The sequence below is a fragment of the Boleophthalmus pectinirostris genome, unplaced genomic scaffold (genome assembly GCF_026225935.1).
Source record: "Boleophthalmus pectinirostris isolate CB_2022bp ecotype Guang Dong unplaced genomic scaffold, ASM2622593v1 HiC_scaffold_13, whole genome shotgun sequence".
Taxonomy (NCBI): domain Eukaryota; kingdom Metazoa; phylum Chordata; class Actinopteri; order Gobiiformes; family Gobiidae; genus Boleophthalmus; species Boleophthalmus pectinirostris.
In genome coordinates this window covers 19,986,149-20,010,516 of record NW_026571036.1, presented here as the reverse complement: position 1 = coordinate 20,010,516, position 24,368 = coordinate 19,986,149, and the positions used below count along the sequence as shown (strand labels likewise).

At 38.9% G+C, this 24,368-nt stretch overlaps 1 protein-coding gene across 2 annotated transcripts in view; it reads right to left on the bottom strand.

Moving 5' to 3' along the window:
• Positions 1–24,368, bottom strand: part of itsn2a (intersectin 2a) — a 34,883-nt gene that overhangs the window by 5,946 nt on the left and 4,569 nt on the right. For both annotated transcript variants that reach the window (XM_055149445.1, XM_055149446.1), the window contains exons 2-25: positions 16,891–16,957; positions 12,276–12,368; positions 12,101–12,164; positions 11,448–11,623; positions 11,110–11,322; positions 10,107–10,200; positions 8,891–9,033; positions 8,664–8,727; positions 7,834–7,971; positions 7,666–7,772; positions 7,294–7,556; positions 6,741–6,890; positions 6,525–6,665; positions 6,295–6,382; positions 6,069–6,208; positions 4,604–4,743; positions 3,567–4,092; positions 2,506–2,681; positions 2,288–2,348; positions 811–1,037; positions 704–738; positions 436–602; positions 250–283; positions 20–141 (exon numbers count right to left, since the gene is read on the bottom strand). In XM_055149445.1, coding sequence (XP_055005420.1) covers positions 20–141; positions 250–283; positions 436–602; positions 704–738; positions 811–1,037; positions 2,288–2,348; positions 2,506–2,681; positions 3,567–4,092; positions 4,604–4,743; positions 6,069–6,208; positions 6,295–6,382; positions 6,525–6,665; positions 6,741–6,890; positions 7,294–7,556; positions 7,666–7,772; positions 7,834–7,971; positions 8,664–8,727; positions 8,891–9,033; positions 10,107–10,200; positions 11,110–11,322; positions 11,448–11,623; positions 12,101–12,164; positions 12,276–12,368; positions 16,891–16,897 — 3,369 coding nt within the window. In that variant the 5' untranslated portion in view covers positions 16,898–16,957. The remainder of the gene's footprint in view (positions 1–19; positions 142–249; positions 284–435; positions 603–703; positions 739–810; positions 1,038–2,287; positions 2,349–2,505; positions 2,682–3,566; positions 4,093–4,603; positions 4,744–6,068; positions 6,209–6,294; positions 6,383–6,524; positions 6,666–6,740; positions 6,891–7,293; positions 7,557–7,665; positions 7,773–7,833; positions 7,972–8,663; positions 8,728–8,890; positions 9,034–10,106; positions 10,201–11,109; positions 11,323–11,447; positions 11,624–12,100; positions 12,165–12,275; positions 12,369–16,890; positions 16,958–24,368) is intronic.

Sequence of the window (24,368 nt, the reverse complement as noted above, 5' to 3'; positions counted from 1 at the left end):
ATTCAATTGGTAGACTGACCTGCAGTTCCCCAAGCCACCACCCGGTGGAGTTCTTGGCCAAGACCACAATCAGTTGCCCTGGAGACAGACATAGCTGGTGCATCTTTGGAGAAACACTGGCGGTGACAGCCTGAGCAATCTCTGTTGACAAAGCATCAAAGATAGAAAGAAGGCTTGTATTCCAGGTAAACCAGGTAAAAAGGCAAGGATTTAATGCAATATTTATTCAGAGAGTTTTGTTATTTTCACCTGGCTTCTTGTTAGGACCTCCGGGTTTTGATGTCTAGAGGATATTAAAAACATCTTCATCAGCATGGCAGCAAAATTAATGAGTATAAACTAAACTATAATGAGTATAAATTAAACTAATACTGCTTAAGAGTTCAGTGTATAAATAAGGCAAAAATAACAATGTGAGTAGTGGCTTTCCCTCACCTCTGGTTCAACAGGTCGGACATAGTTGGAGGGGAAAACACCCGTCTGGTCCCCGATGCATCCTCGCCACCATTCCCCCTCTCTCTCTGTCACCATAACAACATCACCCTCAACAAAAGTCAGGTCCCCAACCTCCGGGCTCTCATATGTGTACAGGGCAACATATTCTGGGAAGACAGATTAGATACAGGCAGCTGCACATCAAATTCACCCCAGACTTGAGGTCAGAAAATATATTGATGAAAAAGTTCAATACAAATCGACTCACCCTCTAACTGAGAGTCAGAGTCTAAGGAGTCCACACTAGACCAGAAACAAGACATTATTACCCACAATTCACTGATGTCGAACTAGTGTATTTATATAGCCTCCTACTCTGTGCTGCCTGCTGCCTCCAACGTGACGTAGCCCTTTGGAAACCATCCTTGCGTCCCGTTGAGTTGTCCCAGCCACCAGTCTTCTCTTTGCTGCAGTACGCTGATGATGTCACCCTGCGAGAAGCTAAGCAACGCGGTGATGCCATCGCCGCCGGAGAAGTGGAGGTCCAGGTCTGACGTGGGTGACCATGACGACAGTGCCCGGGCCAACAACGGGGATGAGATCTAAAATATAAATATTGTAGTGCAATTATTGATTTATGAATTATTGATATATGTTAGAGGGGCAGTATGCAACATCTATCAATAAGGGACTGCCGCCTGCTTGTCTCAATGGAGATAATATAGTTTTACGTAGAATGTTCCAGAGTATGGCATTAAACTTACCTATCTTTTTAAATTACAGGTGTTTGCTCAAAAACACATTGAAAAACATGCATTCTTAAAGTGAGTCAGATCGTCTCTCCATAGATTTGACCTGTAATGTGGTCTAGTGCTGTAAACTGCTTGTCTCCTAGATAGATAGACAGGCCTATGTTTAATGCATTACAAAAGAACATTACTGGCAAAAAAGTAACATCTCCATGAAGACAAGCAGGTGGTGAACCGTCCCCCAGAAAAGTTACATACTAATGTAATGTATTGGGGTCAGGGAAGCGTACACATAGAAAAATAGTTTAAATCCCAAGAGAGAGGGTCTAAATGTGAACTGTGTGGTATATCATGTGTGTGACAGCAGCAGTGAGTGTACTCGAGCCAGACCTACTTCCTCGACTGCCAAAGCCCGTCTATAGCCCAGATACACAGCTCTACAGCATCAGGTGCTGGAAAATCAACTGAATTTACCATCTTGTACCTGTAATTACTAGGCAGCCCACTTAGCTAACCTCTCTTTTTCTCAAATGTAAATATGTAAAAAAAAATAAAAATTAAATCTGTAATAGGCAGCAGTAGCCCAGTAGGTAAAGCATTTGTCCCCACAGAACCTAAAGTAGGCCATTCCCTGTTCCCACTAATGTATGCTGTTGTTTTCTCCTTGGGCAACTTACACACTTAACCCACCTTACCTCTATAGCCTGCACTTACTAATGTATCAAAGGGTGTAATAGTTGAATGATTCCTTTGTGTAAAGATTCAAAGGTTGAAAATGTGGCCATATTTTTATGATTCTATAAATTCTCCAACAGGCTCCTACAGCTCTGCTCCAACCCAACCGCGAGACATACAGGACTACATTCATACGATTTTAAAATAACTCACCCTTATGTAACAGATAATCTTGTCCTGTCAATCATTATATCATATTTGCACTGTTTCCCCTTTCTCCTAATTTATTATTACCATTTATATTTTTGCTCTTTGTTATTATATTATACTGTGATGTGTGATCTACTGTATCCAAACAATTTCCCTTGTGAATCAATAAAGTTTGCCTGTGTCTTGTCTACATCTAATGAACTAATAGTTTTTCTTACCTGTGATGCATCTGTCTGCAAGGGTACAGTGCTGTCACATATTATATCAATTTCTGGGATTCTGTGAATAGATAGATAAGATAAATCAAGATAAATCATTAGGAAACAGACCATAAACCTGCAGTAGATGTGAGTACTAAAGAAAACTCCAGTCTGTGTAAAAGAGCTGTTGAGCTGTATAATTATATATTGAGCTACCTCCTGCTGCTCTAAATTACCCCGTGTTAAGTGGTTGTGGTAAACAGGAGGGCCGGCGCAGTGGTGAGGCGGGCCCTGTGTCCGTGGAGGCTTCATGTGGGCCACATTTTTGAGCGTAACTCTGAGGGAACCAGCCCCTGTTTCCACGGTAACTCCCACACAACCAGCCGGGCTCTCCAACTGTCTGCTCATCCACCTGGGCCAGAAAAACACGAGATTCAACAAGATTCAATAAGTATGACCTAACCAAGAAATATATCTGTTATTTCGTAGCATATATTGAATGCTAGAGGTGTACAGGACAGTTCAACAGCCATTTTAAAGCTGCTAAAATTAAAGGGCCCATATTACGCTGTTTTCTGATCTATGTTATAATATTGTTTTCTCATCACAAACAGTTGTGTTTTGTTTCATTCACACACGTTTAACACACAAACCTAGCATATTTCAGCCGTTCAGCTCTCAAACAGAAAACACTTTATTACACCTTGCAGTGTTATGTGGTAATACAGGAAGTGCTCCACTGTGTTTTTAAACTCCATACACCTTCACTAAAATCTTTGGATAATTTCAACTCTGGGATTGACAACAACAAAAGATTAAAGCTAGCTGTTAATTTAAAAACTACTCTTTTATGACATGAGCATTTTGGGCTTTGGAGATGTAGCCAGAAAACAATGCAAGATTTCTCATACATGTGCGAATGAAACAAAACATCCAGGTATGTTTTTGATGAGATAACAACATTCGTGGCTTAAAGCTCACAAGAGTAAATTTTGTGTTATATAGTGCCTTTAAAGATTGAGGGTGAAGGTCTTACAACTTTTTTTATGTACCGGTCACCCTATTTAAGACGGACACCTGAGTTCTCATTCTGTTTGCCTGATGAAGGCCTAGTGCCGAAACGTTGCACAATTTGTCCTAATAAATCTCACAATTTGATGGTGTGTGTAAGACGGTGTGCGGGATTTTTCTCTATGTTCTTTATATAATGTTTAAAAAATAATAATATGCATGCATTTCAAATTTGAATGAAAGGCTTGAGAGGCAGAAATCTATATTCTACATTGGTGGTCCATACCTCTATAAAGCAGTCTGCATCTATACTCAGCTCATCAGCGTTGCGAGCCACAAACGAGTATAGCGCTCTGTAGGAGGTGAGTTTGGGCGGTTGCTGGGAGACCACGGATGTTCTCTGAAGTCGTTCTTGTTCTTCTTTTCTCTTCCTCTCCTCCTCTTCCTCTTTCAGCCTCCTCTGTTCCTCCTCTCTCCTCCGTTTCTCCTCTTCCTCCCTCCTCTGCCTCTCTTCCTCCTCCCTCCTCCGTCTCTGCTCTTCCTCTCTCTTCTGCCTCTCCTCTTCCTCTCTCCTCTTCCTCTCCTCCTCCTTCGCTCTCTCCTGTGCAGCCCTGAGTCTGGCCTGTGCCTCCCTCTCCTCCTCCTCTCTCTGTCGGGCCCTCTGTTCTTCCAGCAGCCTCCTCTGACGTGCCTCCTCCTCCTCCTTTTGTCTTCTCTCCTGTTCAAGGCGCTCTTGTTCTCTCCTTTCCTGTTCACGTCTTTCTTGTTCTCTCCTCTCTTGCTCCAGTCGCTCCTGTTCCAACTTTGCAAGCCTTAAAAAAGAAGCAAATGTGTGTAAAAACAACTCAAAAACAAATCTGTCTTTGTACGACCACTGCAGGTTTGTTTTTCACATTTTCTACAGTTAATAGTGTATAAAATTACTTTATTTGTTTTCCTTAATATAATCTTGTATATTTTAATGAATAAGGCATCATAGGAAACCATGTATGAACTTTTTTGTAATTAACATGAACAAAAAACTATACATTTTGACAGAATATAATGGTGTGTAAAGACTTAAAATATTAAAGTATTAAAATTTCTATCTTGTCAGTTCTGTCAAGACTTATTCAAATACATTAAATACAGCTTGCCAAAATGTCAAGCTACATCAGTCCATCTTTTATTAAAATAAAACTCCTCAAAAATTTATTTCAAAATGATAAATTCATGTCATAAATATGCAATAGTGCAGCAGCTTTATCTTGCGGTGAATAAGCCTGGAGCGGACTGGTTCAAAGTCACCCAAAGGGAGATGTAAATGTGCACCCTCCCACTCACCGTGCGGCCTCCTCTTCCTCTCGCCTCCGCCTCTCTCGCTCCTCGTCCCTCCTCCGCTGCAGCTCCCGGTGTTTCTCCTCTTTCACTCTATACAGGTCGTCCAGGACAGTCTGCTGCCTCACCTGCTTCTCCCTCAGCTCCTGATGCAGTACAGCAGCAGTAGAGCAAGTTACATAACCCCGAGATAAAATACTCCATGCATCAATGTCCACATCAATGGTGAATCACAGTGAATTAAATGCAATTGTATACAGTGGATGTGTGGTGCAGCATCCAGATTACAAATTACAGTAAAAAATAGCACACACTGTGACCAAAAATACACATGCAGGTTGCTGAGTTTTTACATCTTATTCTCTCTAATATAATAATCATGCAGATTAAGCGCTTTCCTGGTGTTCAACCCTCAGGCACTGTTCTGTTTACACAACAAAAATACAGAGTGGGACTATTCCCATAGAGACACAAAGCCACAGCCGCTCTAAATTATAATGAGTTAAACTTAGATCCAATGATTAAAACATGGAGAGGAGCAAATGAGTTTCCTCTTCTGGAGATGAAAGTTACGAGTGATAAGAACTGTTGTATGGTGGGAGAAACACAGGAGGTAGGATAACCTTGATAAGGAAGAAGAGCTGGCTGAGACAGGCCAGCAGGGACAGAAGGCACCGTAAGACACAGTCATCCATATCCCCAAGCTGTTAGAGCCACCATGAAGGAGACAAGATGGAGAGAGCAGGCAGAAAAAGATGACAGGGCAAGTGGCAAGCACGAGATGAAGAAAAAGGGAGATCCAAAGATGCGTACGAAAGAGAAAAGAAAATGTTGTTAAAAGTTACAGTGAAACAACATTCAACAAAGGAAGACTAAAGAGCAGAGTATAGTGCCACAGTCATTAGTGCGAGATTAAAAAGAGATTGTGGAAACACCATGACATCATTCCTGACAGGTATTGAGTTAGCAAGGTCCGGCCGGGAATGTGCGGACATCCTATTCTTTACAGTAGCAATAACGCTTAGATAACAAGGTTTTCTATTGCCTCCAGGGTGAAAGACGAGAGCTACTAGGACCAGCAGAACTGGATTTTACTTCACAGTTTTCTCTAGTATCCCTTTCCAGAAACAACAACACTAGCAAAGACTGCCAAATGTTGGAGATTTTAGATTATAATTTTAGATATAAAACAATAATGTCCAAGTAGTTTCCCTTGTGGATCACTAAAGTGTGTTTAAGTCTAAGATATAATTGTGAATATTTTTTTTACCAAAATGTGGTGATTTGTTTAATTCTGATTAAGTGTGTAGAGGGAGCTTGCATAAATAGTAAGTTATATCTCATTTGGACATATTAGTATCAATTTGCATCTTTAATTTCATGCCTATAGGACTATAACTTTACATAATGTACAGTTTCTTCAGGCCCACCAGTCATGTTGAGCAGCTATTGATATGAGGTGGGCACAGACCTGCAGTTCCTTTTTGTACTGCTCCATCTCCTCCAGTTTCCCAGTGGTCTCTCTCTCCAGAGCGTTGAGCTGGTCCTTCAATCGCCGGCAGCTCACGCCCTTCTCTGTCACAGTGTCAGTCAAAGACAACAATGCCCCTTCTACAAGAGAAAGGTCAAAGTTCACAGTCACATATGGCAGCTCGTCCCCTCCCTCATTTCTATTGGTTCACACACTTTGGACACACCTGGGACTTTGTTGAGGCTGATGGTCCTGAGCTTCTCTGTCAACCTTTGTTGTTCTGGGACCAGCTGGGAGAGCTTCCTCTGCCATTCCTAGAGGTCAGTTATAATTAGTTAGTGAGAAGCATTACCACTTTTGTGTAGATTGTTATTTTAAATACAGCTTATTCGAAAAAACTGTTTGTGATGCAGGCAAAACTAAAAGGTCAAAAACACAGAAATAATGTAGTGAAACCTCAAATTGAATCTGCAGAGTGTTGATCTCAGCAATACGTGCATCCCTTTTCTGATTGATGAGGTCCACCTCTGCTTTCTGAATCCTCCTTTTGCTTTGGGCGTCACGGAGACGGTCAGAGATTTGTTTGTGTTTGTTGCCCTGTGAGACCAATTACATCAGTATCTTGTCTAATGCATTCTAATCCTGTGGTGTTATAACTACACCAGCTCTTACCACAGCCTCGAGCTCCAGCTCCAGACTTTTCTTCCTGGCTTTGAGTTGAGAGATCTCGTCCTGTTCTCCCTCTCGTCTTCTGCTCAGCTCCTCTTTTCTCCCTCGCTCCCACTCCTCCCTCCTCTGTCGTTCCAACTCCTGCTTGGCTGCCTAAAATGTAATAACACACAAACAATATTTAAAAAATTAAACAGTATATATATATATATATTTTGAAGTTGGAACATGTTCATGTTGTGTTCATGTTCTAGAATTTGAATGCTATCATGATTTCAGATGGAGAGCAGGTGTCTATATAAACAAATGTTGTAATTATTAGGCATCTGCTCCAAAAACCATATTAATCTTAAGAGCCAAATTCTTTTCAATTGAATCACGTCTTTGTGATTGATTGATGGCACCACCTTCTGATGCTATTATGAAAAAAATGATGTCACTTTTGGTTATTCTGACAAAGAAGATGCTGAACTTATTAACAGTTTTTGTTTTTCCATGAATAGGCCCAGTAATTACAGAACCACAAACCAGGCCAACCAATCTGCTCCCTGCTCACCTCTTTCCTCTCCAATTCCCGGAGCCGCTCTTCCTCTCTCTGCCTCTCTATCTCCCTCTGTCTCTCCATCCTCCTCTCCTCCTCCAGCCTCCGTCTGTTCTCTATCTCTCGGGCTTCTCTCTCTCTTCGTTCCTGGGCCTCTCTCTCCTCTCGCTCCCTCCGCTCTCTCTCTTTCTTCTGCTGTTCCTCCAACGCTAAACGGCGCTTCTCCAGCTCTGCACTTCCTCGTGCAAAGTTCTCCTTCAATTTGTCTTCATACGATACTGAGGGCAAAAGGACAAAAATACAAAAAAATAAATAAATAAAATGGAAGAGACTGTAAAAAATAAACATGAAGTAAAAAAAAACCAAAAACGATATTGTAAAACATACCGCTGGAGTTTTTGGTCTTTGGCACAGGCTCATTCTCTATGTCTAGTAAGCTGGGAGTTGAGTAGGGTCCATTTCCATTAACAAGTTCAATAGGCTTTGTTCCTCCCCTGAAAATGGTTTACTTGTTTGTTATATAAACATAAAGTTACAGTACAGTGTATGTCTTACCTGAGAGAGGGAGGTATGAGGTCCTGGGGCAGTGTCAGAGGTAGGGGACGCCCTGTTTTTGCCATGTCCACCAGATGCATGGCCAAAATGAACTCATCTGCTCTCAACTGACCGTCTTTGTCCACATCAGCCAGGGTCCTATGGAAGAGATAACAGCTGTTATTAAGTACAATACAGCCGCCTTTATACAGAGGGTAGAGACTCTCACAAGTTTGAACTGCAGAGGCCTTGAGCTTTTTTCCATACTGCTTTTTAAGTGAGTAATTGTTTTCCCTCACTCTTTATTATTATTATAAAATATTCAACAAATAAACTGTCTTGTGAAAAATGACTCTACCCTAAGGGTCTGCAATATTGACAAACATGAATATCTCTAGCAGCCTTTAGTATTGTTTGACAGATGATAGCCTAATTTTGCATATCTCCAAAACAACAACTTGATAGAGTATAATACATGTTTTAATATGTCTCTCACCTCTAGACTACAACAAGTTTCTATTAAAGATTTACACACTGTGTGTATACTGTATTGGCCTGTAGCAGTGTGCTTTATATCCTGCTTTATGAAGGTGCCAGGAGCAAATATGAATTTATTTTTTATTGCTTTAGGTAGCGTAGAAAAACTCAATGGAAACACCCCAGCAAATAAACTTAATAAACCATGTTTACAGCCTTCCCACAATCTGATATTACTGATACAAATGCACTTACAATTACACTTTGTGAATTACACAGTAGGCAGTAGGTTAAACCTGTTATCTCTCTGACACAGGAGCACATGTTTATTATTTGTATTCACAGTCAGTTTCATACACACACCTTGTACTCACCAGATGGTAGCGAGCTGAGTCTGTGTCAGGTTGGATGCCATTAGTGCATTTCTTACTTGAGGCCCTGAAAAAAAGTATATTTACTTTTTGTGTCCCAATGTCAAGCATACGAGTGAGAAAGTGACTAATAGTAAACTCAGCCAAATGTTACGGAGAGCCCTTAAGAGCAGCCAGTCTGCCAGAACTGCGTGTTTGTTTAGCCATAAGTGTTAGTGTGCTAGACCCACCTGACAAGTATCCGCTCATGAGCTTGTCCAGTGTATTGAACTGTTGTCTGTACTTGAGTCTTGAAGCCTGTGGAACGGCCCAGTCGCTCACTCCTGTCTTCGGAGAATTACTGGCTAAGGATGTAGTGGATGAAGAATTTGAACTAAAGAGACAGAAAACAGCTACATTGACACCTCTCCTAAAGGCAAATGGCACTTATACAATTGATGCAGTCAGCATTTTCATTATTTCAGACTCTAAAGTACCACTAATTGCTTCGAGACTCCCTAGTGTCATTCCTTGGTTCCTAATTAGCCTTGGAAGAGGTTTGCTAGCTTGTAGACAATGACAAAAAACACTTGCAAGTTCCACAGATGATCAATTCTGTTTTTACTTTGAGCAATGCCTGGAGGCTAAGACAAAGGAAAGGCCACATTCTTAAGTATTTCAAAGCATATTTTGGCTTTAATTGTATGAAGAGAACATCTAACCCTTTAAAAAGACATCTTAGCTGGCAAATCTGGCTCCTCCTTTGCCCGAGGGTAAACACTGGGTGTATGTCATGTAACTGTGACCATATAAAAATGAATCACGATGAGCAGAACAAAGTGGCCAAGACAAAGAATCTGAGATGCTGTTACATTCACCTGCATCAGTGGTTGGTAGTTACCTCTCAATATTTATGTGCTCCTGAGCAGCTACACCTAAGGCCAGGTGCTTTTGTATGAACAACTGTGCCATACAAAAGTAAGAAAACTGACACTGCTGCTATCCCTTTACTAAACAGCACAAAACACCATGAGAAACACCAGGGACATTGGATATTTGTACCAAAACAGCTCGCAAGGCTCAAGCAAAGTGTGTTCAGGGCAGTTTATAAATAGCTATTTTGGCTCCCAGACAGGGCCATAAATCTATTTTATTGTCAAATGTAAGCAGTTTTTAATGCACTTTTATTGAAATGTGACTAAGTAGATAATTTGCTATGCACTCAAATAGCCCGATGTAATATTCAGAGAAAAAAAAAAGATTACATAATTTTCACCAGCTTTACTGGGGTTTTAATGGCAGTGCACAATGTTTACATGGATAAACTTTTTAAACATTTCATCTCTCATTTAAAGAGCAGGTGATACCTAAATACACTAGCATTCACACACTGAGCATCTCATTATTAGACAACAGAAATTTCAACACTAAAGTTAAATGTATTTGCAGAAACACAGAGGATCTGACCTGGTTGATCCCAGGTCCAGGAGTGAGTTAGCTTTAGACAAACCATCGGTTGGAGAGAAAGCCATAGGTGAGGAAAACCCAGATAGAGACAGCCCTGCAAACAGATGATATATTTACAGAAACATTCAGTGTGTGCATAATATAAAACATAGGGGTGTGAAGAAAAATGTAGATTCAAAGAACAAACAGCATTTTGCACTGTAATATAGCACCTAACAATTACCCTTGAATGTGTGACTTCCACAATCTAATCTAATCTAATCTCTCTGACACTTTACAAACACTGCACATAATCCTTTCTATTGACATTGGACTCAAAACAAAAGCGACTGTGGCTGTGTGCATTTAAGAGACCTGTGCGTGGAGCTAAATCTGGTTATAGAAAATAATATGAAATTGTTAGAACTGAATAAACTACTTTTTGGATGGAGCTATTCACTTCACTGCCAAAAAGACAGATAAAGTGTGCTGCTGCGCCTGCCAGATGACAGGTGGAGAGGTTATCCGAGAGAGTACATTGTGAGATTAAAATCAGGAAAATAATAATGCATAATAGAAACTCGGTGCCTACGGATAAATCAGATTTAAATTTGACTTTAATATAGAATTGTAGTAAAATAAATGTGTCCTTGGTGAGGAAGAAACAGCTATCATGGAATTTGTATCATGTCACCTGCTAGATTCCATGGAAATGTAAGTTAAATTAAACCATACTACAGAATATTCTTCATTTTATGCCATACTCTGGAATATTATAGCCAAAGGAACAACATTACCATGGAAACAGGCAGAAGGAAATATGGCCAAATAAGAGTCAGGTTTCAATGCAAAAAACAAAAAAAAAACATGCTTTTATTTTAGTCTAAAAGTTTACTGTGACTTTAAGCAATGCTGGCTTACTTAAACCAGTACCAAAACTAAATCCTTATTAAGAATATAACTTGTAAATTGACAGATCAGATTCGTATCAACTAAATTATTATGGTTCCAATGTAGAGCCAACCTGTTGTGTTGGACAGAGCTGGGGGGGTGAGGAGGTTGCCATTGGTGAGTCCAGGAGTTCCCATGGGGATTAGGGGTAGGGTCATGGGCGCAGGTATCAGGGGTTGAAGAGAAGGCATGGGAGGGTTAACCGGGATGGGGGTTAGTATGGGCATTGCAGACATAGGTGGCATGGGAGGTAAACCAATGGACAGGTTTGGCATTGAGCCCATTCCTGTAATAACACACAAATAACAAAACAAGAGGGGCGACTGACAGGTTAAATGAAGATTATTAGAGTTTTGTCTAATAAACAAGACAGTTCAGACATGTTGTTGAAAAATTAAATGCAATATTTACCAAAACGTGCAGAAGAAGGGATGCTAGCTCCTGCATTGGATACAGGAGTCTGCTTCATTATTATAGGGAGGGATGAGGGTAGGTTTCTTCCTTGTAGTTTGAGTTTTATAAGTTTCATTGCAATAGAAAACTCTAATCTATCCATCTTTCCATCGCTGTCCATGTCTGCTAGGTTCCTGTACAAAAAGTACGAACATTTTAGCCATGAGTTTAGGTAAGTACAGAGTGGTCAGTAGTATTAGTAGGGTAGTCAACACAATCAATATTAATCAATACTGAATCTAGATACTTTTGTGACTGTAGTGCTGTAGTGATACTGAAAAAATACATTTAGATAATCAGATAGTACGTTCTATTACTACTACTATTTTGTGTTGAAAATTACATACTATTGTCTATAAAATGGTGTATTATCACTCTGGTATCAAAATCAGTATTTAGTATAAAGCTTTTTCCTACGTAAGTTTGAAAACCCAGTACAGAGGCACATTTTTCCCCCCAAACACAATTAACTAGGTGGGTCCGTCTGTGAAGGAAGTGAACTCTCAACAGGAAGTACCGGGCTGTGGACCAAACTAATCCAGACCCAAGACAAATGCTAAACTTACTGACCCCTTGTTGTTACATTTTTAGAAATAAACAGAAGCTCGTACCATATTTCAGCAAGAACTGAAGGAGGTAGGCCTGACTGGAGGAAAAACTTCCTGGCCTGTTCCCCTAAAGAATACACATCACAATAGCAGATCTCAAAGTGGACAGCAAGCAGTTTTAAAACTCAATGAGGACATCCACAGACAAATACAAAATGGTCTGTCAAAGGAGATTTACCTGAGACAAAGCCGAGGACAGGAGCAAGGCTGTCGAACTGTTTGTCATGTTTCCCCCGTTCCTCAGGAGTGATGGCCCAAACGCTCGCTCCACCTGGACAAGGCCAAAGAACAAAACATTAGAACAGTGTCCACATCTGATCTACAGCCTAAAAGACATTTCAAGTACTGGATCAGCATATAGAGAATATAAATACATAATAATAGAGAGACAATAATTTAAAGAATGCAGAGGATTACAGAGAATCCATACAGTTGCACATCATGGTTGTTATTATTAAAGGTCCCATATTATACAAAATTGACTCCACATGTACTGTACCTTGAGTTTTATTTCATTCACACATGTTTGAGTAATTCTGTATTATTAGTGTGTTCATATCTTCAAAACTCAAAATGCTCTGTTCAACCTTGTGATGTCATTAAGTGGTAATTTTCAAGTTAACAGCTATGTTTTACCTTTTCTTCAGTAGTGATTAGAAATTCCAGGTCTGAAATTATCCAAATGATTCCAGTGAAGGTGTATGGCATTTAAAAACACAGTGGAGCGCTTCCTGGAGTGTTTTTTGTTTGAGAGAAGAATGCAGCCTAAATATGTAGGGCTTATGTGTGTGTGTGAATGAAACAAAGCGCGATTCCAGGTAGGGTTTTGATGAGGAAATAGCATTATAACAACCAGAAAATAAATAACATAATACAACCATTACTATGCTTTGTGTGTATTTTAACAATATACTGCACTTAGAGATCATTGTTCAACTAAGTGACATTATATATATATATAAGAACAGTTGATAGTCAAGGTCAGTTAAATACAATCAATCAATGAATCTGCCCAGGGACTACAGGTGGAAATTAGCACTGATGCTACAACCTGGTACAATGCATCTCTCCTGTTAAGGTTAATGTAAAAATTCTGCGCTCTCCCTGCCTTAAATAAATAAATAAATAATACAACCATGATATATGTGAGTGAGGAAATAACACTGCAAAATATGAAAGAAACACAAAATATGTGACCATTAGTTACTGTAGTGGGCATACAGTACATATACATATTTCGGATGACAAGAGTACAGCTATACCAACAAACTAACAGACAAAGACCTTATGTGTTTACAAGATTAGATTAGCGTTTATTGCATTGTTACGAAATTCATATTAGGTGAACAATGGGCTTGAAGATAGATCAAAACAGACAATAGACAATTCAATCACTAAACATTCACAATAAAAATTTACAGAATCAAACCAGTGTTGGCAGTTACCATGCAAACTTGAATATCCAATATAGTACAACTCTTCTGTAAAATGTCACCAACATTGTTGAATCTGAAGCCCCTACAAATTGCACCTAGATCTAATACTAAAATCACACAATTTCTTCATAAGCGCGCAGGGCATATTAAATTACTCTTACCTGATCAAAGTCTAAACTAGTCCACTCCTTCTCAAATCGGTTGTGCATACCGTCTCAAATCTGTCCAATTTCCATTTCAAATATGACTTGTGGAGCCTTGAGGGCTGATAATGATTAAGGCATAAAATGCCCACTCAGCAGCTAGTTTCACTCTGCTCTATTCTAGCATATTTAAAAGGTAAATCCAAGGTTGTCAATGAATAAAATATTAACTTCAACTCGTTTCATGAAGGGCATGAAACTCAATTCTTACTTAGCAGTAGACAGAAAAAAAATCTCATCAGAGCAGCTTCAATCTGTCATAACGGAAATACATTACATTATTCACACCAGGCCCAGTGTCTCAATTTCCTCTATCATAACTTTACACCTCCAAAGCTGTGTGCACAGGAAATTGGCTGCATGGACATTACAGGCAGATGGGAGTCATCATATGTTTATAATTACATTACTGATAAAAACAAAGACATAGACACACAATTAGACTTGACAGAAGAAACAGAGGAATGACCTGCTGCATACAGATGAGGTAAGGTTTGCAACTGAAAGTTAGTTTTAGTTTATGGATCTAAATCTTAAATGCAAAACAGCGATGTTGTATGATTCTGCTTATAGATGACTTTCAAATGGACACCTCCAGTGAGTATTTTAGTACATGTTTTAGTACATATATATAAAATGGTAATTTCCCCAAATATTTAATTAAATTAAGAACATATATCATACAACATAAGAACAATTGTCACCAGTAAATGTAAAGCTATACATTTTTTCAGACATTTCTTATGTACTAATTAATAATATATATTTTTTTATTTCAACAACACAATGCTGACATTTCCAATAGACAAACATGGTGCGATGCAATGTAGTCTGTAACTCTGCTGTTGAGGCTACATTTCTGTGAGGGCAGTGTTATAAAGGGAGTATATGTCCACAAAACTATCCACCCATGCTGTAATTTATCCACTGTCAGGAAATACCAGCCTGCCCTGATGGAACTTCCTCCTCCAGTCTAACCCAAACACTTGTCTAATTATCCTAAATTAAGCAACAGCTAACATCAGCTTAAAGAAATCCATCACCCATCTCAAATAACTACAAATCTACCAAATAGTTTCATTAGTGTGTTTCCAAAATGCTTGTAATACAACGAGACTTCATTTGCTTTTGGAAATTGTCACTATGTATGGTGAAACTTTAGAATTTTCATTATTTTGTACTTTTTCAGTGCCTCAGCTTTTTCAACTATGTATGGTGATTTTGAACACTCATTTATAAAAGCTCATATTCTGCATACACCTGTTCAGGTAGTAGAGATTTCTCTTCACAAAGGCATCATTAGCAGCACATAAGTATAAGTCCCTGACCTAGTTAAATCATTGTCAGCAAAAGACACAGAGTAATTAATCTTGCTCAGATATGTGAATACTAGTATATTCTCCACATTGGCTCTGCATTGACAGGCCTCATTTAGAAGCTATTGTAAGTAAGACAAGAGAAGTGATATTTAGCACAGCACCGCAGGGATGTGAAGCTAGTATGGCTGCATGGTACACGGCCAGTTTACACTGTGGACAGATTGGAGGAGTGGGCCATTTCAAAAGGTTTTTCATGACTGAGACGAGCCTGTGCATGCTATTATAATCAGCTTTAGACAACAGGCAATAAGTAAAATCACACTTTTTGATATGTAATCAAAATTGACTGAAATAACTAATGGCTCATCTATCACAATGATTTTCTTTTATTAAAAAACATAAAATACGTGGCTTTTCAGTCTTCGCTTCTTGAACATTATCAAGACCGTCTTTGAATAAGCGTGTTTAATACAGAGCCTCGAGCTGAATACTGATGATTTTAAACTATTGGATCTCTATTTTGATTACAATTCGATTAATCCACTGCATCATAAATATTTACATTTCACCTGTGGGTTAGCTTCAGGTTTTTCTAGTGTGCACCAGTGATCTCTGAGAACCTCTGCATTTCTAGCACACATCTGCTCTGGTGCAGTATCAACCTGGCTTTATTATCCCCATCAGCATAATGTCAAAAACACTCTCCTCCCTATCTGTTGTCATGGTATTGCTAAATCCAGTTGCAACAGATGCTGCTGTCTGAAATGCTTTGGTCTATTATCATTATATTTAGCCACGTTGACTATGATCTTCTAGCTTCTTGTAGCAAAACACAAACACTTTCTGTGAGGTAAGTCCAACATGAGCTAAACTGCTGTTTTATGATCAAAGCTTTAAGACAACAAACGCATTCTTGTGCAATTGTAGCAAGGACAAAGCAGCATACACAGTGCATCCCCATTTAAAAGTGCTTGTAGCGTGTAATTTGCATATGATTATAGACACAGTGTGGTACTCTATATAAATAGACAACATACACTGCATTCCCTAGATAAAATACTTACTGTAGATGTAGAATTGTACATTGATTAGATGTCCCATTGGGTTATATATTGTATATCGGTACCATGTATTGGATTTGAAGACAGAGGCTTAACAAATGCATCATCAGTCACTGCACCGGACTACCCAGGAAGTGCGTAAATTAGAGATTAGGTGCCACAATAAATACTATATTGACTTATTGTTAAATATATGAAAGCTGGGACAAGAGAATATATTGTTTGTATTTTTTCTTCACAATAATGGGGAGATTTACTTTTAGTAGTAATACCATAAGATTTGAGCTGTAGAAGGTACAATAAGCAACTTCTACAGCAAATCATTACTTCATTCTGCCATTTACTTGTTGCAGCTCATGTCTTTGAATGAAAAACTGCTTTAGTGTTTTTGTGTCAGTGGCATAAAATAGTTTCAGTACTATCATTTATCTCAATATTTCTCTGTAGCAATATATGGTACTTCAAAATTTATCGTGACAGGCCTTAGATATGCTTTACCATCACATTTCAAACTATCAATCATAATTATCCATGCTGATACTATTGTAAAGAGACTATAAAAATACTTTAGCATAGCATTAAAACCTGGATTATCATACTGAAGCTGTCCACTAGTCAATGCTTTAACTGTCCAATCTATTCATTCAGGTCAGGAGGATTTTGCTGCTTTGCCATTTTGCAGCGCTGCCTTCAAATCTCAAAGTGCACACACATCACTAAAATAGAGGAAGGAAAGACACTCTGATTGACAGCAAGATTGCACTGTGTCCTTACCATTCATGGCTGCAGGTGGGGAGAAGACAGGGGAGTCCTCCTCTTTAGCCCCCTAGCTTTAAGACATCTGCAAAGAGAACAAGAATGAGAACGACACGAGCTAGAGCTGAAGAGAGAGAGAGAGAGAGGAAAAAAAAGAGAAAGGAGAGAAAGAGAGAGACAGAATGGGGTGTGTCTGAGTGAAGAGGTAGAGGGAACAGAATAGGGATCAAGTGTGCACAGAGATACTGCGAAATAAATAAATAAATGCACGGTCCAGTTAACATTGTCAGGGAGGCTCTGTAAAAAGGCTAGGGGCGAGGGAGCACTGAAGAGGGAGAGAGAGAGCAAAAGAAGAGGCTCAAGCAATGCTAAAATGGTAAAAAAGGCACTAGGTCATTGGTAACCTACATAATATAAATACTTTTACGGTAAATGACCATCAAGATTACATTGGGAACAAGATACTAGTAAACAAAATGAGAAGGTATAAAATAGAGAGAGACTGATATAACAGTTTGGTTAATGTATGAGTCCAGCATTTTGCATATTTTTGTATATCAACAATTAGCGATTGAAGTTAGAGCACTGTAAAGGATACATGAAGACACGCACAGCAGCAGGACATAGAGTTTATTGTAAACTAATATGATGTAATGGGATTTAGGGATGTAATGATATCCAAATCTCCCAATGATATGATATTTTCACAATATGCATCTCACAGTATGAAATAATCCAAATAATAAGTTTTAAAAGTGCTTCATAACAATTATCATTTATCATGTTCATCATGAAGATTGAACTGAAGCACAGTAAATGATTATGGTATATGTTGTACTCTGTTTTTTTAGCTGTTGCGACACCATAACTTAAGGAAAGAAACTTGTAATTCAATTTTTGTGATGGCTCATGGTATTATTGTGAGACATTTGAGAATATGTTATTTCACTATTGTTACACCCCTATATGCTATGTTATATATTTGGGTAAAATGTGTCAAAAACCTCCCATACAAATGATCCTTCATTGGCCATGACCAAACCCTTATTGATCAACCACTAGAGCAGTGTCTGATGATAAAGTGAAATTTGTTTTTACATACTGTATACTCACTGCTTTGAAGACAAACTCTTAATGTAGTAGTATTTGAAGAGGGTCAGAAAAGTTCAAGAGTCTGAGAAAAAAAGCTGAAAGCCTTGGCATGCTTGAATAAGAAGAGCCTCGACTTACAGAAAGCATTTTACATCGTTAAAATCCTGGTCTACTATAAATATTCCACAACATATTTCTGAGGCAATTTTATGTACAAGGACAGGCACTTGTGTAGAGACACCAAACACAAATAAAGATTTGTAGACGCTTTCACTGTGCAGCCAGAATGCCAAACTCCACTGTAAGAGTCCTGGCAGAACCCCAGCAGCACAGCAAGACAAAAGCACTGTGGGAGGTAATATGACTAAATTGGAAAATGGGTTCGACAAATTTTACAGACTTTAGGATGAGAGCGCATCATTTTAGGTTTGAGGTTTAAAGATAAGGCATTCCTTTCAAAACTGGAATAAATGAGAGAAGTTTGAAATAGAGCTGATAGATTTCATGAAAAAAGAATTGAAACTGTAATTTTTTGGACAGGTATTGTGGTTGTGTTTTAATTTTAGAATCAAAATTCTATTCACAGTGCACATTACCATTTGTGAGAGGACTGAAGCATGAGTCTGAAGCATGTTACGTGGTAACAGCGGCCTTTCAGATTAAAATTTTTACTAAAGGTGCACTGGCATAGAACTATCTCCATGGAGACAAGATGGTGAAGCCACCAAGCCAAGTTATCTCTGTGGAGAGATGAACCCCTTCACTGTAAGAATATGTTATTGTTAGTGCTGTCATGCGATTAAAAAAATTGAGAGATTAATTAATTATGATCTGTAATTAATTAATCTAATTAATCTCATTTTAATCTCACCTAAAAATTGCTGAGAAAAGCCTTCAATTTGAGGTATTTTCTAGAGCCCGACCGATATGGATTTTGTTGTTGCCGATATGATACCGATATAATGGGAGTTGGTGCTGCCGATAGCCGATATAATCACCGATATATTTAGTGATGGATAAATTCACTGTAAGTCTTGAATTATAAAAAAAAAAACTTAGGTTTGGCTCTGGTGGTTTTTAAACTGGGTTTATTTAGGCAACATTTATTGTTATTTTGCCTCTTTACATGATATGTCATAGGACTAAAGCAGGTCTAAGGCAGGTCTAAAGCAGGACTAAACAAGAACTGAACCATACTCGGTCTCTATCTCTCTCCCTCTCTCGACCCCAAGATTAGTCCTGGTTTATTTATTTTATGCTGAATATATTAATGCACGTTTTTTCTATCCTATGCACACGCAATTTTTGAAAGTTTTTTTTACGGCTGTCAAACTCATCTGCACGCGACCTTCCAATAATATCACTCCAGCTCATTAATACAGCTATCAATGCATGTCATCATGCTATCAAATATACGGCCAATATAGTCACTTTACAATAGGCCAAAAGAAAACAGCCTGTTTATGTGTGAGAGCGACAGCAGCTATTCGCTTACTTATCAGAACAAACCAAAACTAGCTTCAAAGTCGATGCATTTCCAACACTCACCGCTCACACAGGCTCCTCCTCACATCACAAGTCTACACTAATAAATGTCCTTTTTAATCCAGACTCAAACCGATTGTCCGTAAAAAGAATATAATCTCAATGTTGCGCACATGGATCTATGTCTGCGGGTGTAAACAAACGCACGTGACTGGGGGTGTGTTCAGGGACAGTACGGACACACACACTGACAAATGACTCTGCAGATAAATACTGACGCGGAGCCACATATTAGAACATTTATCTGTCTGTAAATTGGATAAAATGAACATAATGTAGAGAGTCTAAACTTTATAACGAGGTATAACATGCCCACATGAAATATCGGCCCATATCAGCAAGCATATCGGCCGATAATATCGGCAACCGATATATCGGTCGGGCTCTAGTATTTTCATTTAAATTCATTATTACATTATTGTGGCAGATCAAAAGACTGATATAGATTAAAAAAAGTGAATTTATAAAGTCATTTATTGTTTAACAAATCTCTCCAAATTGGCTGTTGAGCCCAAGTCTCCATGAATAAGAAACTGTTTGCTGTAAAGCAGCAAAGATGAGGAAATCTGAACATAATAACTTTTGTCTACTTAAAGACAATAAAAAGTCCAGTCTTTCCTTAACCATATTAAAAATATTATTGATAGAGAAATGCTTTATATATATGAGATCACTGGTTTTAGTCCTTGTTTTAGTCCTGGTTTAGACCTGCTTTAGTCCTAGTTTAGTCCTGGAATGGATTAATCCTGTTTTAGTCCTGGTGTTAGTTCTGGTTTAGTCCTGGTTTAGACCTGGTTTAGACCTGGTTTTAGTTCTGGTTTTAGTTCTGGTTTTAGTTCTGGTTTAGTCCTGGTTTATTCCTGGTTTAGACCTGGTTTTAGTTCTGGTTTGGTTCTGGTTTTAGTTCTGGTTTAGTCCTGGTTTAGTCCTGGTTTAGACCTGGTTTAGACCTGGTTTTAGTTCTGGTTTTAGTTCTGGTTTAGTCCTGGACTGGATTAGTCCTGGTTTTAGTCTTGGTGTTAGTTCTGGTTTAGAGGCGCACAGGAGGAAGCGTGGTTTACGCAGCGCACGCGAGAAAACACGGTCCACACGCGGCTCACGGGAGCACGTCGGTATCCGCGCAGTAACTACGGAAGGAAACGTGGTCTACGCGTTCTCAGGTTGATGACGATGATGAAGGTTGTGTGTTTGTGTGTGTTTGTGTGCGTGTCCCCTCATGTGGCAGGTCACTATAGGACAGTAGTGCAGACATCATGAGCCTATGCAGGTTGTTTTCACCAGTGACATTTAAGTTGTAGGCGATTTTATATTTGTTATTTTCTTTTATATTTCACGTCGGGAGAATAATTTCCAAGACACGAATGTGTTTTTACCTGTGCACTGCTGCCTCTGTTCTACTGGCTCTTCGACCTCGTCCATTGTGCGACTGACGCCGCCAGCGTTAACATAATGTTTACATCGCTCTTACTGCGCGCGTTTTGTGTGGGTTTCCGGCAATGAGTGGAATTACTGAAATAAAAAAAATTATAAATGTGTTTTTTTTGTGTGTGTGTGTGTGTTGTTGTCCCAACAACACATAAAAACAGGTTTTATAATAAAGCAACTCGCATACAGAAACAGTAAAGTTAGAAATTAAAAATGAGATTAACGCGATTAAAAAACATAACGCGCTAAATATGACTGTAATTAATTAATCGCAATTAACGCGATAATTTGACACCCCTAGTTATTGTAGCAACTAAAATCTGTAATTAAATATGCAAAGGTAGACAGGTATAGGTTTAATGCCATACTGTATAACATATATATATATAATAACATCTCCATGGAAAAAAAACAGGTGGCAGCCCCTCACATAAAAACATAGAGCACCTTTAAATTGCAACTAATCTTACAGTTCAAAAATGAATATGCCAAATTCGTATCTAATTTTATGAAGTGACCTTGGAAGGAATAAGAAAAAATTTATCAATATTTTGTAAGATTGCTCAATGTACACAAACACAGTCTTTAGAGCTGAAGGAAATTTTCTAATCAGTATTTTTGCTATAATTCATTCAATTAAACACATTTCAGAGCTGTTAAGGAGGAGATGTTTAGTACTTAAGAGATAAGGAATGTAAACCAAAAGAGGCAAGCACAATCAGACTAAATATACAGCATTCCCCAATCTGAACATCTCCGCAATAACCCAACACTAGATCAAGGACAAAACCAGGCTTAAGACGCTAAGACCATTTTGTAAAACCTCCATTTCTCCCTCCATCATTCCTCCATGCTTCTTATTACACCGCTTCCTTGAGCATTACAGCTTCAATTTGCCCCCAACCCATCAATCCAGCCACCAACCAGCACCAGGTCAAAGCAATCTCCTCCGGGCCTTTCTCAAATCACTCTTTTTTCTGTCTTTTTCCATATCAGGTGGTATGTTTGGTATTTGCAGCTCACTTGTACATGTACTGCATTTTTACTTTGACGATACTCCTTCATCCTGTCCAGCTTTTCAGTTTGCGTTACAATATTGCTCCATCACTGGCGCTGCCTTTTTGTAGTGTGGATTCCCTGAGAGGACGCCGTGCTTGTTGTGGTATAAATCATTTTGCAATACTTGCCGGCAGTGCCAATTACTTAAGACCAACCAAGCATTCAGAATAGGGCATGCATCTGAATATAGGCTACACCGAGAAACGGGCATACTGAGATACACATAAACAAACAGTATGGTGTGTATCTTCAAATGCCATAAATCTACTTAGAAAAGAGACAGCAGCATTTGAAGGGAGCTGTCACTGAGTAAACATGCAAGAATTACTGCCTTGAGGTCTACATGACAAGTCAGTTTATCTTTCCAATATTATAATGAATTCTATCATAGGATTGTATTGGATCTGTGACACACGACTGACGTCTTTTGTTTTTAAGTGTGAAGAAAAGGGTTATGCACAATATTGTCATGGTGTGTGATATAAAATATTGCAAATACAACATGTACAAGCCATGACCTTTAAATTTGTTTTTCTAGAGAAATCAAATGACCTTACTACATTTGTCAGTGGATAATTTAAGTCTGCACATAGGAGAATAAATTCAAAGAAATCAATGAAAATCAGGTGCAAAAAACTAATTTTGGCCCCAGCATGTACTTTTTCCTTTTACTAATAGTTTACATTACAAGTCATGAAGCTTAGATTAGAATGAGGACACAATCAAATCCATTTGACAAATAAAAATGCCAAAAATGCATTAGGTCTGGTTGTACTTTGAGGTAGAGATGTGCAAAAAATTTATTTCAATTTGACACTACTTGCATAATATCTGATTTTCAAAATGCCATCAATTTTTAAATATATAGCGGGTTTTGATTGGAATGAGACTGCAATACCACCGGATCCAACTGTAGCTCCATAGTCTCCATTGTATGATGTGACAGCTTCATGACATCACAGCCTACTATGTGCCTGTGAGATTGATCACTAGACCAGTCACTTGGTCAAATACTCTGAAATGACAAGCCCCATTTACTGACGCTGTATAGAAGTACATTTTAGTCACAGAAGTACAGTTACAAAACTAAGTACTATCTAGAGTCTCACAGACTTGTTGCTAGTAATGGATAAAATGGATGACTCAAAAGTATACAACTAGTCTTTACAGGAAAAGATGAGGGTACCTTCACCTTTGAAATAACATTTGGTAATTTCACGGCACAAGGCCAAGGACCAAGCAAAGCCATAGCCAAAAATCTGACTGCACAAAAAATGCTTTCAGTCCTGCGGAGTCTCCCCCTCCCACACCAGGTGGACAGGTCTGGCTACTGGCAAGAAAGGAAGAATCAGAATCTCTGGAAAGAGCTACCTGTGTTCAAGACAGATGAAGGCCAGATAGGATTCCTAGAAATATTGGTGATGAACTGGAGAGGGAAGCCTGCAGAATACACTATTGTGGATATAGACAAGGAGTCAAATCCATGGATCTTTACTGTCCAACTGATAGTGGCAGGCAAATCCAAAGTGGGTTCAGGCAAAGAGCAGCAAGAGGCAAAAAGGAATGCTGCTGCTAAAATGCTGAGCCAGATCCAAAATCAAGGGTAAGGCCACTGGATGTTAACACAGCTTCAGAGACCCATAATCGTCTTCCTGATGTTCTCTAGACAGAAGAACCTCCAAAGGAAGAAGAAAGTCTATTTCCTCAAGACTACTCCACCCTGACACAAGAGGAGTCAGCTCCCAGTAGAGGACCAAGAGAAGCCTATGGAAACTAGTGCCGAAGCTACCACCGCCCAATCGTCAAGAAACCCACTGCAGCAGAGTTCAGCTGAACAATCATCTTCAAATGATGAGGAAATGTCACTGGAATGTATCCAGGAAGCAACATTTCAGGTTAAGGAAGAAAAGACCTAACCAGAAGTTAATTTACAACTGGCATTCATTGGGGTGACGGAAGAAAATAATGTCACGGTGGTATGGTCAGAGCCTAAACTACCTACCCTATGTTAAGAAGACTTTCAAAATGTCTGCTGCTCCCTACAGACCGATGGAGAGGCAGAGAATGCATTGGGAATTTTACAGAGAGATACCACCAACATGAAAACTAGACCAGAGAGTCAGATAGAGACCAGTTTTACAGAAGGCTCAGCAAGTCAAAAAGTTCTTGAAATCACACCAGAAAAGTACTTAGGTATGGTTATTATCAAATAATCTGAGACCATCACTGCACTTGAGAAGAACAGTGTAACATCAGAAATCAGCACACCCAAGAGGACAGCTCCACCTCTACCTTATCGAGTGTCCTTCTTTACCACCAAAGCTCTCATCCAGAAAATGCTTAAAATGGCTCGATCCCATGATAGCCATAACTCC